General features: G+C 39.6%; 1 protein-coding gene across 2 annotated transcripts in view; it reads right to left on the reverse strand.

The window, feature by feature from the left end:
* Positions 1-2267: 2267 nt before the first annotated feature.
* The window catches only part of LOC309653422 (immunoglobulin-binding protein 1-like), a 36173-nt gene continuing 22390 nt past the window's right edge, over positions 2268-16050 (reverse strand). Inside the window, exon 4 of one of the 2 annotated variants that reach the window (XM_082448038.1) lies at positions 2268-2597. In XM_082448038.1, coding sequence (XP_082304164.1) covers positions 2283-2597 — 315 coding nt within the window. In that variant the 3' untranslated portion in view covers positions 2268-2282. The remainder of the gene's footprint in view (positions 2598-16050) is intronic. The other variant, XM_082448039.1, reaches the window with a different exon arrangement.

The raw sequence follows: 16050 nt of genomic DNA on the forward strand, positions 1-16050 counted from the left end.
AACTATGCAGCATACGTGAAATAAGCATAGCGCAAACGATGAGGCAGTACTGTTATCTGTGGAATGCTTTGAGTCCTCGCTTGCCGCAGTCCACCACACTCAGCTCACTCTAGGACCCTGAAACGCCTTCTTCTGGTGGGAGTAGAGAAGGTGGTTCTCTTTTTGTTTTCTCTAGCCGCCAGGCAGGCAGACTGAACTAGGGAGGAAAATGGAGGAAGATGGGTTTGCTCACAGCCTCTCTCTTCTTGTCCCCCATCTGAGGGGGAAATGGCAGGGGGGAAGCAGGGTGGCATAACCTTTTCTTCGGTGAGTCAGCTAAAAAGGAATTTCTAGAGCTCCAATAACATATAAGTGGTGGTTTGGGTTTGGATTTTTCAAGCTGCTCCCTCTTTTTAAGCTGCTTTGAGATGCACAACTAAAAGCACATGCAATTGGGAAGCACATGGAAAATGACAGAAGCACAGCTTGTTACCAATGTGAACTTGAAGAAATCACTCAGCGTCTCTGGCCCTGTTTTCTCATCTGCAAAACGGGGACGATGCTACTTATTTCGCAGGGTCATTGTGAGTATTAATAGCATGTGAAAGTGCCGGGTCTGGTGCCTGGCACAGAACAGAGTTTCGAACACCTACCTTTCCATTCCCTTTCCCTTCCTAGTGGACAGACCATAGTCACTGAGCTCAGAGGAAAACACTTATTATTCAGCCTATTATCATGGCTGCCATTATTCATTTAATTTTCACAACAACCCTATGAAACAGCTCATCTATGAACATAGAGAAAACAGAGGAGCAGTTCAGAGAAGTTATATTGCCCAAGGTCACACAGCTTTCAACTTTTAAAGCCAGGATTCAAACCCACTTTGTCTAGTTTGCCTCTTCGATATCAGAATGTGAGGGGGCTTCATCAGGCTGGATCTTCTGGAAAGACCATCTTTAAATAGACTCAGACCAAGGGGATAACCCCAACCTGGCCCATTTTGGGAATGAGCTCAGGGTGGAGTTTCAAGGGCACGAAATAGGCCATTGCTAGGGACAGCCTGGCAACAACTGGAAGAGAACTACAAATGAATGTTTGATTCCCAAATCTGTGGGGAAGTTAACCTGTGCTCTGCCAGTTTCAGGAGCTTATGCTGTGAGGGTGACATGAATTCTTTATTAAGCAGTATATGTTTAGCAATAAATATATCATTGGTAGTCTTCTGTCATCTCTCACTAAACATAACGTCCTATTCATCGTCTGACAGCCCTCCATTTACCACGCTACAAAGGAGAGGGATCTGAGTCTCCTTTTCAAACCCCTGTCCGAAGCTAGACTGCAGAAGCTAGAATAGGAAGGCTGAGTCATCTTCTTAAAAGAAAATGAAGTGTACCAAAGCCACATAGAACAAAAGTATGTTTTCTATAGGTATCATTTGTTTTCACACATGGCTTCTTTTCTAGGGTATTAACCCGGGAGCTGAGGACGTGTCTTCTCTTTACCGCAGAAAGTAGGTACCTTTCCTTGTCATCTGTGCTGTCCCCCCTCTTTCACCCCCAGTTATTGGCATGACTGCAGGTACCTTATTAACTAGCAAAGTAACTGCCACGGCACACTGACCGCTTGGGACTGTGCCAGGTATGGCACAGCACGGGCAAAGAGGGCCAAAATGGTCTTCCAGCAGCCCACTTAAGAGCTAGGCTATGGACTGAGCTGCTCTTACCCTCAGGGTTCTAGATAGATCCAGAGTAAAGGCCCCGGCCTCAGATGCTCACACAAAGATGGCTCTCATAGTGCCTTATCGGTTTCCTCATTTCTCATGGCTGAAGCAAGGAAGATTGGGTAGATAGGATTGTTATGTTCTGTTCATTCACAGCTGTAATTCCTGAAAATAGAGCCGTGTGGCAGGGCAAGTCCTGGCTTTTGTGCTTGTCCCTTGTAAAGCAAGTGTTGGGTTAGTTCCCAGCACTGGGGTAGAAAGGAGAAAGCAAGCTCCAGCCAGTCTGGGCAGCTCTGATGCTGGGTAACTCACTGCCCACATCAAAGGGAGATGACCAGGATCTCTCCATAAGCCCAGGGAACTACAGCTGACCCCCTCCCCTCACCCCCTGGAAGAAAGCAGCTGATACTTATATTTCTGCACAGTCTCACATCATAGAGGGGACTTTTCTTTTTCAAAGAGAATTCATACAGCCATTGATTATACAGAACCATTTCTTAGTACTCTTTTCTTTCCATTTAAGAAAAGTGGAATATACCATGATGAGGATTCTAATGCCAAGACAAGATTGCTGGCTCATCATCTAGGGTACATATACACACTTAATTGTTTGACATTTTAATGAACGCAAAGCAAGATTAAGCATCTCTGCCTTCGTTGTACACAGCTGAACCAGGAGCCCAGGGAGGGGAAGACTGCACAGCTTTCCTTGGTGGGGAAGACAGAAGCCCCTGTAGTCCTGTCTTGTTGTGGGGAGACTAACCCATGTTCTGTCGGTTGCCATAGCCCCTAGGATGGGTGTCCTTCCAGTCATCCCAATCCCGAGCTCTGTGGAGTGCACATTCATCATCCTCTTCCTCCTGTTCCTGATCTTGTCGCTGAGCTGCTGTTCTGAACTCTGCCCAAGTGGAAAAATGAGAAAGCAGGGTGAGGCAAAGAGTGACTGATACGGGCCCCAGCTCCACTCTGAATACAACCACATAACAAGAGAACAAAGAATATATCCCTAGCTGCCTACCCTGGGGCCAGCAGAACTGGGAAGAGTACTTACTATTACTTAACAGGTGACATGTTAAATAATAGTGAGACAGGATCCTCTGAGTGGTTTTCATGAGAAGGCAAAAACATATAAGTTGCCCCTCAAAATGAATTCTATTTTGGGAAAGAATTCTTGCTAAAATGGCCAACCCCTCACAACAGAAAACAAAAACACCAACTGACCAACAGTACCCCAGCAAACCAGAAACACTGAAGTGTTTCCATAGTATAGTGGTTATCACACTTGCCTGACAAAAACACTAAAGTAAAAAATATTTATGGTGTTATGATTTGTGATTTGCCAGGGAGGTGGGACTACAGGTGACTTCTCCTTCATCCATTTCCTTTATTACAGTTCTACAATTCTGTGTGTGTATAAAATTGGAAATCACGTGGCAGTTGAACCTACCAGAAAAGAATGTGTGTTATTTTGCACGTTTGGAACAGGGTGTGAGGTCCAAATGGCACTTGTCATGCAGTGTACCAAATACTACGTCTCTTTTGCACGATTTCTTTCTTTCCTTTGTGAGGTAAAGGAACAATTTCCTAGCTACTTTGAATTTGCCCACGAGAAATACTCTCATTACCATGATAAAGGATGAAATATGTGGGGAATCTGATCTCTCCTTACAGCTTAAGAGTCTTGTGTTCTGCTTTATTTAACCCTTTATTGTAAAATATAAGATACTGGAAATCACACAAAAATATATATAACTTAAAATTTGGTAAGGAGGCTATACCTTTATAGCCTTCACTTGGGTCAAGATATATATTTTCTGTACCCATCCCCAAAGTTTCTCCATGAGCATCTACCAAATGACACACTGTGCTCACTGGCAGTTAATTCCCATTCCTTCCCTCCCTGGAAATCACCAATCTACCTTCTATCTCTATAGATTTGCCTATTCTGAACATTTCACATAAATGGAATCATGTAACAAGTGGTCTTTTGTGTCTGACTTCTTTCACTTACCATAATGCTTTTGAGGTTAGTCTTACCCATTTTCAAATATTTTGGTATATTTTTAATCTACAGGTTTCTTCTTCCAGCCCTTTCTTTCCTTACAAGTTCTCTACTGAAGAGGCAGGGGCATTTGACCTGTAGTTTCCCCAAATCTGGATTTTGCTGACTGCAGTCGTGATGGAGTCCAACATGTTCTTCGGTATTTCTGCAGATTGGCAAGTGGACACAGAGCTTGATATGACTCAGGGTTGATCCCTTCGCATGAATACAGGTGGTGCTGTCCTCCCCCAGCAGGTGGCACATAGTATCTGTGTCTCCTATTTGTGATGTTAGCAGCTGTTGATGCTCAATGCCTAGATTCGTTAATTTTCCCAGGGTTTCAAAATGGTGATACTCTTTAACATTTCCTTTTTTATTAAGTAGAATGCTTTTTATAAAGAGAGGCTTTCCCTCATCTACTACTATTTACAGGAAAAGAAAACAAGATTAATGTTTGATTCTTCTGCTTTAATTTACCATTTCTCAAGGTAATAAATTGGTTCCGTATCATCCTCTGAAATCGAACAATTTTTGTTTTAACTATAGTTATGAACTCATGGATTTAAACATATTTGATGAGTTTCAATGAATTGCAATGATTTCTAAAAAATATTCAAATAAGCTTTCTAATTTTAGTTTTAATTTACAGAAAAATTGAGAAGATAGTACAGAGTTCTTATACATCTGTACCCAATTTATTTTATTGTTAACAGCTTACATTCCTATGGTTTGTGTGTCATAACTAATGAACCAATACTGATACACACATAACAACTAAAGTTCATACTTTATTCAGATTTCCTTAGGTTTTACGTAATGTCCTTTTTTTTGGGTTCCAGAATCCCATCAAATATTCCATATTACATTAGTCCTCTGTCTCCTTCGTCTCCTCTTGGCTGTGAGAATTTCTCACTTTCCTTGTTTTTGATGACCTGGACAGTTTTGAGGGGTACTCATCAGGTATTTTGCAGAATGTCCCTCAACCTGGGGTTGCCTCATATTTTTCTCATAATTAGACTAGGGTTATGACTTTTGGAAGAGAATAACACAGTGAAGTTTCCTCCTTATCACATCAAACCAAGGCTACACACCACAAACCTGACTTATCACTGTTGATGTTAACTGGGATCACTTCAGGTAGTGTTTGTAGGGTTCCCAACTGCTCCCCCCTCCTTCTATACTATAGTCTTTGGAAGCAAGTAACTAAACATAGCCTACACTTAAGGGGTGAGGAGTTATGCTGCATCTCCTTGAGACAGGTGTATATACACAAATTATTCAGAATTATTCTGTAGGGGAGATTGGTCTCTTCGCCCCTATCTATTTATGTAATCATTTATTTCTATCACTATAGACTCACGGACACATTTTATTCCTTGTGTTATAATCCAATACTGTTATTTTCCTGCTCACATTCTTCCAGTTTTGGCCAGTAACAGTTCTTTCCAAAGGCCCTGTGTCACATTAACATACCTCAATATTTTTTTGTTTGTTGTTATTGTTTTTTGAGTGCTTCTTTATTTTCCAGTACTACAAGATATTTCAGGTTCATCTTGTATATTCCTGGTCCAGCCCTAGAATTATCCATTTCTCTAAGGAGCCCTTTAATTGGAGAATAGTATTAGAAACCAAGATTTGGGCACTAGATGTGCTCGTTGCTACTGGCAATTATCCTTTTTCAAGCCAAACTGTCTTTGGCCAGTGGAAACGTCTTCAAAGTGGCTTCTGAGTCCCTTTGACATGACCATAGCAGTCTTTGAAAGCTTCTTTCCTATCCTTTATGACAAGATGTTCCAAGCTCATCTTATTTATTTCCTGCTGCAAACTTGGAATTAGCTATTTCTCTAAGACATCCTGGTTTATTTTAATGGGAATGGTATTTCAAGAACAGAACCTGGGTTACTAGGTGTGCTCATTGCTTCTGGGCTGGTCATTGTTTCTAAGCCTTTTCAGTGGAAAAAGCAAAAGTGTGTGCGTGTGTGTGTGTGTGTGTGTGTGTGTGTGTACTTTTCAATAAAATGTCTCATGAGTTCATATTCAGGACTACAGGGGTGTTTTGTTTCTAACTCAAATTCGTTTGAGTTACATCTGTGTTCTTCCACACTAAAAGTCTTAGCTCTCAAAGACAGAGGATGATGGAATTTGAATATCTCATAATTACTCAGTTAATATTATCTCACATTACACGGTCCTGGAATAACATTAATACTGTTACCAATATAATTGCTGAGAACAGTTCTTTTTTTTTGCATATTCTTTCCCCATTTCTCCATGGGGAGATCTACATTACCAGAGCACTGGGCATATAGGCATTATTACTTTCTCTCTTTCAAATCTCATTTAGTCTTAGTTCTACAAGTAACTATATATTTAATGCTGACTGATATTACTTATATCAATGTCTCTCACATCACTTTGGTTGTCTTAAGCTCATTCTCTAGCAAATTTCTCAGAAAGGGATCATGGGACCAATATTTCCTGACTTCGTGTATGTTGATAAATACCTGTACCCTTTATACCTAAAAGTCAGTTTTACCAGATATAATGTTCTTGGCTCACATTTTTTCCCCTTGAGTATCTTAAATGTTACTCCATTTTCTTCTGGCATAAACTGTTGGTGTCAAAAAGTTTGAAGATGATTGAATTTTCCTTCCTTTACAACCCACCTGCTGTTTTTGCTGAAGTATCCAAGGCATTTCTTTTAAAAAAAGTCTAGTAATTTTATTAGAATGTGTCTTGCTGTTGGTCATTCTGGAGCAAAATTCTTAGGTACGCGGTGTGCTTTTTAAAAGCAAATCTAAAGTTTCCTCAATATTAGTTTTTTTTAAAAAATATCTTTATTGGAGTATAATTGCTTTACAATGTTGTGTTAGTTTCTGCTGTACAACAAAGTGAATCAGCTGTATGTATACAGGTATTCCCATATCCCCTCCCTCTTGCATCTCTCTCCCTCTCACCCTCCCTATCCCACCCCTCTAGGTGGTCACAAAGCACTGAGCTGATCTCCCTGTGCTATGCAGCTGCTTCCCACTAGCCATCCATTTTACATTTGGTAGTGTATATATGTCCATGCCACTCTCTCACTTCATCCCAGCTTATCCTTCCCCCCCACCATATCCTCAAGTCCATTCTCTACATCTGCATCTTTATTCCTGCCCTGTCACTAGGTTCATCAGTACTGTTATTTTTAGATTCCATATATGTGCGTTAGCATATGATATCTGTTTTTCTCTTTCTGACTTACTTCACTCTGTATGACAGTCTCTAGGTCCACCCAATATTAGTTTTAAGCATTTTTTTCTTTTTCCTTGCTTCGGTATCCTTCTTTAGATAATCTTATTATCTATATGTCAGGTCTTCTTTGCTATCTTTCATATTTGTCACTTTTTCTAGAAATCTGTTCATCTTTGCCTCTTTTTGATTTAAAACATTTTCCTTTTTACTTTAGAAAGGCATTTTCTGCTATATTCAATCATTCTTGTTTTCTTCTAGTTTAGCCTTCATTTCTTTTCTTTTATTCAAATTGAAGTCTAACTGATTTACAATATTAGTTTCAGGTGTACAACATGTTGATTTAATATTTTATATATTATATTCCATTTAGGGTTATTATAAAATATTGGGAAGATGGTGGAAGTGTAAGAAGTGGAGATCACCTTCCTCCCCACAAATACAACAGAAATACATCTACATGTGGAACAACTCCTACAGAACACCTACTGAACGCTGACAGAAGACCTCAGACTTTCCAAAAGACAAGAAACTCCCCACGTACCTGGGTAGGGCAAAAGAAAAAAGAAAAAAACAGAGACAAAAGAATAGGGATGGGACCCACACCAGTGGGAGGGAGCTGTGAAGGAGGAAAGGTTTCCACACACTAGGAAGACCCTCCATTGGCAGAGATGGGGGTGGGGGGGGAACCTTCAGAGCCATGGAGGAGAGCGCAGCCACAGGGGTGCAGAGGGCAAAGTGGAGAGATTCCCGCACAGAGGATCGGTGCTGACCAGCACTCACCAGCCCGAGAGGCTTGACTGCTCACCCGCCGGGGTGGGTGGGGGCTGGGAGCTGAGGATCGGGCTTTGGAAGTCAGACCCCATGGGGAGGACTGGGGTTGGCTGCATGAACACAGCCTGAAGGGAGGTGGTGTGCCACAGCCAGCTGGAGGGAGACCAGGAAAAAGTCTGGAACTGCCAAAGAGGCAAGAGACTTTTTCTTGCCTCTTTGTTTCGTTGTGCGTGAGGAGAGGGGAATAAGAGCACCACTTAAAGGGGCTCCAGAGATGGGTGTGAGCCAAGGTTATCAACGTGGACCACAGAGACGGGCATGAGATGCTAAGGATGCTGCTGCAGCCACCAAGAAGCCTGTGTGTGAGCACAGGTCACTCTCCACACCTCCCCTCCCAAGAGCCTGTGCAGCCCGCCAGTGCCAGGGTCCACTGATCCAAGGACAACTTCCCTGGGAGAACACACGGCACGCCTCAGGCTGGTGCTACGTCATGCCAGCCTCTGCCACCACAGGCTCGCCCTGCATCTATAACCTTCCTTGCCCCCGACCTGAGTGAGCCAGGTCCCCTGTATCAGCTGCTCCTTTAACCCCGTCCTGTCTGGGCAGGAACAGATGCCCTCAGGCGACCTACACACAGAGGCGGGGTCAAATCCAAAGCTGAACCCCAGGAGCTGTGCGAACAAAGAAGAGAAAGGGAAATTTCTACCATCAGCCTCAGAAGCAGCGGATTAAAGCTCCACAAACAACTTGATGTACCTGCATCTCTGGAACACCTGAATAGACAATGAATCATCCCAAATTGAGGTGGTGGACTTTGGGAGCAATGATATATATATATTTTTCCTTTTTCTCTTTTTGTGACTGGGTATGTGTATGCTTCTGTGTGTGACTTTGTCTGTATAGCTTTGCTTTAACCATTTGTCTTAGGGTTCTGTCTGTCTGTTTTTTGGGGTTTTTTTTAGTATAGCTTTTAACACTTGATATCATTGGTGGATTTGTTTTGTTTGGTTGTTCTCTTCTTTCTTTTTTCTTTTCTTTTACTACTTATCTAAATTTACAAAAAAATTATTAATTATTTTTTATTTTAATAACTTTATTTTATTTTTTCTTTCTTTCTTTCTCCTGTTTATTCTAAGCCTTATGGATGACAGGGTCTTGGTGCTTCAGCCGGGCATCAGGTCTGTGCCTCTGAGGTGGGATAGCCAACTTCAGGACACTGGTCCACAAGAGACCTCCCAGCTCCACGTAATACCAAATGGCAAAAATCTCCCAGAGATCTCCATCACAACACCAAGACCCAGCTCCACTCAACGACCAGCAAGCTACAGTGCTGGACACCCTATGCCAAACAACTAGCAAGACAGGAACATAAACCCACCCATTAGCAGAGAGGCTGCCTAAAATCAAAATAAGGTCACAGACACCCCAAAACAAACCACTGGATGAGGTCCTGCTCACCAGAAGAAACAAGATCCAGCCTCATCCACCAGAACACAGACACTAGTCCCCTCCACAAGGAAGCCTACATAACCCACTGAACCAAACTTACTCACTGGGAGCAAACACCAAAAACAATGGGAACGAACAACCTGCAGCCTGTGAAAAGGAGACACCAAACACAGTAAGTTAAGCAAAATGAGAACAGAGAAACGCACAGCAGTTGAAGGAGCAAGGTAAAAACCCACCAGACCAAACAAATGAAGAGGAAATAGGCAGTCTAGGTATTTCTGAAAATAATTTAGAGTAATGATAGTAAAGATGATCCAAAATCTTGGAAATAGAATGCAGAAAATACAAGAAACATTTAACAAGGACCTAGAAGAACTAAAGAGCAAACAAACAGTGATGAACACAATAAATGAAATTAAAAATTCTCTAGAAGGGATCCATAGCAGAATAACTGAGGCAGAAGAACGGATAAGTGACCTGGAAGATAAAATAGTGGAAATAACTACTGCAGAGCAGAATAAAGAAAAAAAATGAAAAGAATTGGGGACAGTCTCAGAGACCTCTGGGACAACATTTAACGCACCAACAATACAATTATAAGGGCCCCAGAAGAAGAAGAGAAAAAGAAAGGGACTGAGAAAATAATTGAAGAGATTATAGTTGAAAACTTCCCTAACATGGAAAGGAAATAGTTAATCAGGTCCAGGAAGCACAGACAGTCCCATACAGGATATATCCAAGGAGAAATAAGCCAAGACACCTATTAATCAAACTATCAAAAATAAAATGCAAAGAAAACATATTAAAAGCAGCAAGGGAAAAGCAACAAAAACCATACAAGGGAATCCCCATAAAGTTAACAGCTGATCTTTCAGCAGAAACTCTGCAAGCCAGAAGGGAGTCACAGGACATAGTTAAAGTGCTGAAATAGAAAAACCTACAACCAAGATTATTCTACCCAGCAAGGATCTCATTCAGATTTGATGGAGAAATTAAAACTTTTACAGACAAGCAAAAGCTAAGAGAACTCAGCACCACTAAACCAGCTTTACAACAAATGTTAAAGGAACTTCTCTAGGCAGGAAACAAAAGAGAAGGAAAAAAAACTACAATAACAAACACAAAACAATTAAGAAAATGGTAATAGGAATATACATATCAATAATTACCTTAAATGTAAATGGATTAAAGGCTCCAACCAGAAGACACAAACTGGCAGAATGGATACAAAAACAAGACACCTCCTTCAGACCTAGGGACACATACAGACTGAAAGTGAGGGGATGGAAAATGATATTCCATGCAAATGAAAATCAGAAGATAGCTGGCATACCAATTCTCATATCAGACAAAATAGACTTTAAAACAAAGACTATTAGAAGAGACAAAGAACGACACTACATAATTGATCAAGGGATCAATCCAAGAAGAAGATATAACAACCATAAATATTTATGCACCCAACATAGAAGCACCTCAATACACAAGGCAAATGCTAACAGCCATAAAAGGGGAAATAGACAGTAACACAATCATAGTAGGGTACTTTAACACCCCACTTTCACCAATGGACAGATCATCCAAAATGAAAATAAATAAGGAAACACAAGCTTTAAATGATACATTAAACAAGATGGACTTAACTGATAATTATAGGACATTCCGTCTAACAACAACAGAATACACTTTCTTCTCAAATGCTCAAGGAATATTCTCCAGGAAAGATCATATCTTGGGTCACAAATCAAGCCTTGGTAAATTTAAGAAAGTTGAAATCGTATAAGTATGGTTTCTCACCACAACACTATGAAACTAGATATCAATTACAGGAAAAAAACTTTAAAAAATACAGACATGTGGAGGCTAAACAATACACTACTTAATAACCAAGAGATCACTGAAGAAATCAAAGATGAAATCAAAAAATACCTAGAGATAAATGACAATGAAAACATGATGACCCAAAACATATGGGATGCAGCAGAAGCAGTTCCAAGAGGGAAGTTTATAGCAGTACAGACCTACCTTAAGAAACAAGAAACATCTCAGATAAACAATCTAACCTTACACCTAAAGCAGTTAGAGAAAGAAAAACAAACAAACAAACAAAACCCCAAAGTTAGCAGCAGGAAAGAAATTATAAAGATCAGATCAGAAATAAATGAAAAAAGAAATGAAGGAAACAATAGCAAAGAGCAATAAAACTAAAAGCTGGTTCTTTGAGAAAATAAACAAAATTGATAAACCATTAGCCAGACTCATCAAGAAAAAAAGGGAAAACCTCAAATCAATAGAATTAGAAATGAAAAAGGAGAAAAAACTGACACTGCAGGAATACAAAGGATCGTGAGAGATTACTACAAACGACTATATGCCAATAAAATGGACAACCTGGAAGAAATGGACAAATTCTTAGAAAAGCACAACCTTCCGAGACTGAACCAGGAAGAAACAGAAAATATAAACAGACCAATTCCAAGCACTGAAATTGAGACTCTGACTAAAAACATTCAAACAAACAAAAGCCCAGGACCAGACGGCTTCACAGGCGAATTCCATCACACATTTAGAGAAGAGCTAACACCCATCCTTCTCAAACTCTTGCAAACTATAGCAGAGGAAGGAACACTCCTAAACTCATTCTACGAGGCCACCATCATGCTGATACCAAAACCAGACAAAGATGTCACAAAGAAAGAAAACTATATGCCAATATCACTGATAAACACAGATGCAAAAATCCTCAACAAAATACTAGCAAACAGAATCCAACAGCACGTTAAAAGGATCATATACCATGATCAAGTGGGGTTTGTCCCAGGAATGCAAGGATTCTTCAATATATGCAAATCAATCAATGTGATACACCATATTAACAAATTGAAGAATAAAAAAACATATGATCATCTCAATAGATGCAGAAAAAGCTTTTGACAAAATTCAACACCCATTTATGATAAAAACCCTCCAGAAAGTAGGCATAGAGTGAACTTACCTTGACATAATAACGGCCATATATGACAAACCCACAGTCAACATCGTCCTCAATGGTGAAAAAATAAAACCATTTCCACTAAGATCAGGAACAAGACAAGGTTGCCCACTCTCACCACTATTATTCAACATTGTTTTGGAAGTGTTAGCCACAGCAATCAGAGAAGAAAAAGAAATAAAAGGAATCCAAATCAGAAAAGAAGAAATAAAGCTGTTAATGCAGATGACATGATACTATATATACAGAATCCTAAAGATGCTACCAGAAAACTACTAGAGCTAATCAATGAATCTGGTAAAGTAGCAGGATACAAAATTAATGCACAGAAATCTCCTGCATTCCTATACACTAAGGATGAAAAATCTGAAAGTGAATTTAAGGAAACACTCCCTTTTACCATTGCAACAAAAATAATAAAATACCTACGAATAAACCTACCTAAGGAGACAAAAGACCTGTACCCAGAAAACTATAAGACACTGATGAAAGAAATTAAAGGTGATACAAATAGATGGAGAGATATACCATGTTCTTGGACTGGAAGAATCAACATTGTGAAAATGACTCTACTACCCAAAGCAATCTACAGATTCAATGTAACCCTTATCAAACTACCACTGGTATTTTTCACAGAACTAGAACAAAAAATTTCACAATTTGTATGGAAACACAAAAGACCCGGAATAGCCAAAGCAATCTTGAGAAAGAAAAACGGAACTGGAGGAATCAGGTTCCCGCGTACTTCAGTTTAGACTAAAAAGCTACAGTTATCAAGACAGTATGGTACTGGCACAAACACAGAAATACACATCAATGGAACAGGATAGAAAGCCCAGAGATAAACCCATGCACATAGGTCACCTTATTTTTGATAAAGGAAGCAAGAATACACAATGGAGAAAAGACAGCCTCTTCAAGAAGTGGTGCTGGGAAAACTGGATAGCTACATGTAAAAGAATGAAATTAGAACATTCCCTAATACCATACACAAAAATAAACTCAAAATGGATTAAAGACCTAAATGTTAGGCCAGACACTATCGAACTCTTAGAGGAAAACATAAGCAGAACACTCTATGACATAAATCACAGCAAGATCCTTTTTGACCCACATCCTAGAGAAAGGAAGTAAAAACAAAAATAAACAAATGGGACCTAATGAAACTTATAAGCTTTTGCACAGCAAAGGAAACTACAAACAAGATGAAAAGACAACCCTCAGAATGGGAGAAAATATTTGCAAACGAATTAACGGACAAAGGATTAATTTCCAAAATGTATAAACAGCTCATGCAGCTCAATATTAAAAAACAAACAACTCAATCCAAAAATGAGTAGAAGACCTAAACAGACATTTCTCCAAAGAAGACATACAGATGGCCAAGAAGCGCATGAAAAGCTGCTCAACATCACTAATTATTAGAGAAATGCAAATTAAAACTACAATGAGGTATCACCTCACACCGGTTAGAGTGGGCATCATCAGAAAATCTACAAACAACAAATGTTGGAGAGTGTGTGGAGAAAAGGGAACGCTCTTTCACTCTTGGTGGGAATGTAAATTGGTACAGCCACTATGGAGAAGAGTATGGAGGTTCCTTAAAAAAGTAAAAATAGAACTACCATATGACCCAGCAATCCCACTACTGGGCATATACCCTGAGAAAACCATAATTCAAAGAGTCACATACCACAATGTTCATTGCAGCTCTATTTACAATAGCCAGGACATGAAAGCAACCTAAGTGTCCATTGACAGATGAATGGATAAAGAAGATGTGGCACATATATACAATGGAACATTACTCAGCCATAAAAAGAAAGGAAACTGAGTTATTTGTAGTGAGGTGGATGGACCTAGATCTGTCACACAGAGTGAAGTAAGTCAGAAAGAGAAATACAAATACCATATGCTAACACATATATATGGAATATTAAAAAAAAAGTTTTAAAAAAAAGGTCATGAAGAACCTAGGGGCAGGATGGGAATAAAGACACAGACCTACTAGAGAATGTACTTGAGGACACGGGGATGGGGAAGGGTAACCTGGGACAAAGTGAGAGAGTGGCATGGACATATATACACTACCAAATGTAAAACCAATAGCTAGTGGAAAGCAGCTGCATAGCACAGCGAGATCAGCTCGGTGCTTTGTGACCACCTAGAGGGATGGGATAGGGAGGGTGGGAGGGAGGGAGATGTTAAGAGGGAAGAGATATGGGGATATATGTATATGTATAGCTGATTCACTTTGTTATAAAGCAGAAACTAACACTCCATTGTAAACCAATTGTACTCCAATAAAGATGTTAAAAAAAATTGGCTATATTCCCTGTGCTGTACAATGTATCTTTGTAGCTTATTCATTTTATACATAGTAGCTGGTACCTCTTAATCCCCTACCATCTTGCCCTTCCCTCCCTTTTCTCTCCTCACTGGTATCCACTAGGTTGTCCTCTGTATCTGTGAGTCTGGTTCTGTTATATTTTTTATTAGATTATTTTTTTGATTCCACATATAAATGATATCATACAGTATTTGTCTTTCTCTGACGTATTTCACTAAGCACTAATACCCTCTAGGGCTAATACCCTCTAGGGGCCATCCATGTTGTTGAAAATGGCAGAGTTTCACTCTTTTTAGGGTTAATACTCCACTGTATATATAAATATCTATATATTTTGGATATTAACCCCTTATTGGGCATACCATTTGCAAAATATTTTCTCCCATTCTGTAGGTTATCTTTTCATTTTGTTGTTGGTTTCCTTTGCTGTGCAGAAGTTTTTAAGTTTAATTAGGTCCCACTTGTTTATTTTTGCTTTTGTTTCCTTTGTCTGAGGAGACAGATCCATAAAGATATTGCTACGATTTATGTCAAAGAGTGTTCTGCCTTAGCTTTCATCTCTATTATTTTTATTTTTATTTTTTGGCCACACCACACAGCATGTGGGATCTTATTTCCCCAACCAGGGATCGAACCTGTGCTCCCTGCAGTGGAAGCATGAAGTCTTAACCACTGGATCACCAGGGAAGTCCCAGCCTTCCTTTCTCTTTTCTTTTCTTTTTTAACTTACTTGGCTGCGTTGGGTCTTTGTTGCGGCATGCTGGCTCTTTGTTGCGGCATATGGGCTCTCTAGTTGTGGCTCATGGGCTCTAGAGTGCATGGGCTTACTTGCCCCACAGCATGTGGGATCTTAGTTCCCTGACCAGGGATCGAACTCACATCCCCTGCATTGGAAGGCAGATTCTTAACCACTGACCACCAGGGAAGTCCCTCAGCCTTCATTTCTCAAGTGATTCTTTCTTCTTACTTCCCCCAAGTTGTCACTACATTTCTGAGTTTTTCTAATCCTGCTTTGTATTGTTCTTTCATGTCTTATTTAATTTTCTTAATGTCTTCCAACTCATTTTTAAACAGTATATTTTAAATTTGTTGTTTTCTGAATGTGTCTTTCTGGAATTTTTTCCCCCTTTTTCTCTTTTTTTTTAGTTGAAGTATAGTTGATTTACAATACTGTGTTAGTTTCAGGTGTACAGCAAAGTGATTCAGTTATGTATATATATATATGTTTTTTCAGTTTATATCCTTTATTATCAATTACATGTGGAATCTAAAAAATAATACAAATGAAACTATATACAAAACAGAAACTGACTCAAAGACATAGAAAACAAATTTATGGTTCCCAAAGCAAGGAGGGAGGGAGGGACAAATTAGGAGTATGGGATTAAAAGATACAAACTACTATACATAAAATAGATAAGCAACATGGAATGCTTTTGATTCTCTCCTTTTTCTCCTTATAATAATTTTGTGAGGGATCTGACCTTGATTAATTTTCCATTCATTTTTCTCAC

Source organism: Balaenoptera physalus (genome assembly GCF_965194825.1).
Source record: "Balaenoptera physalus genome assembly, chromosome: Y".
Taxonomy (NCBI): domain Eukaryota; kingdom Metazoa; phylum Chordata; class Mammalia; order Artiodactyla; family Balaenopteridae; genus Balaenoptera; species Balaenoptera physalus.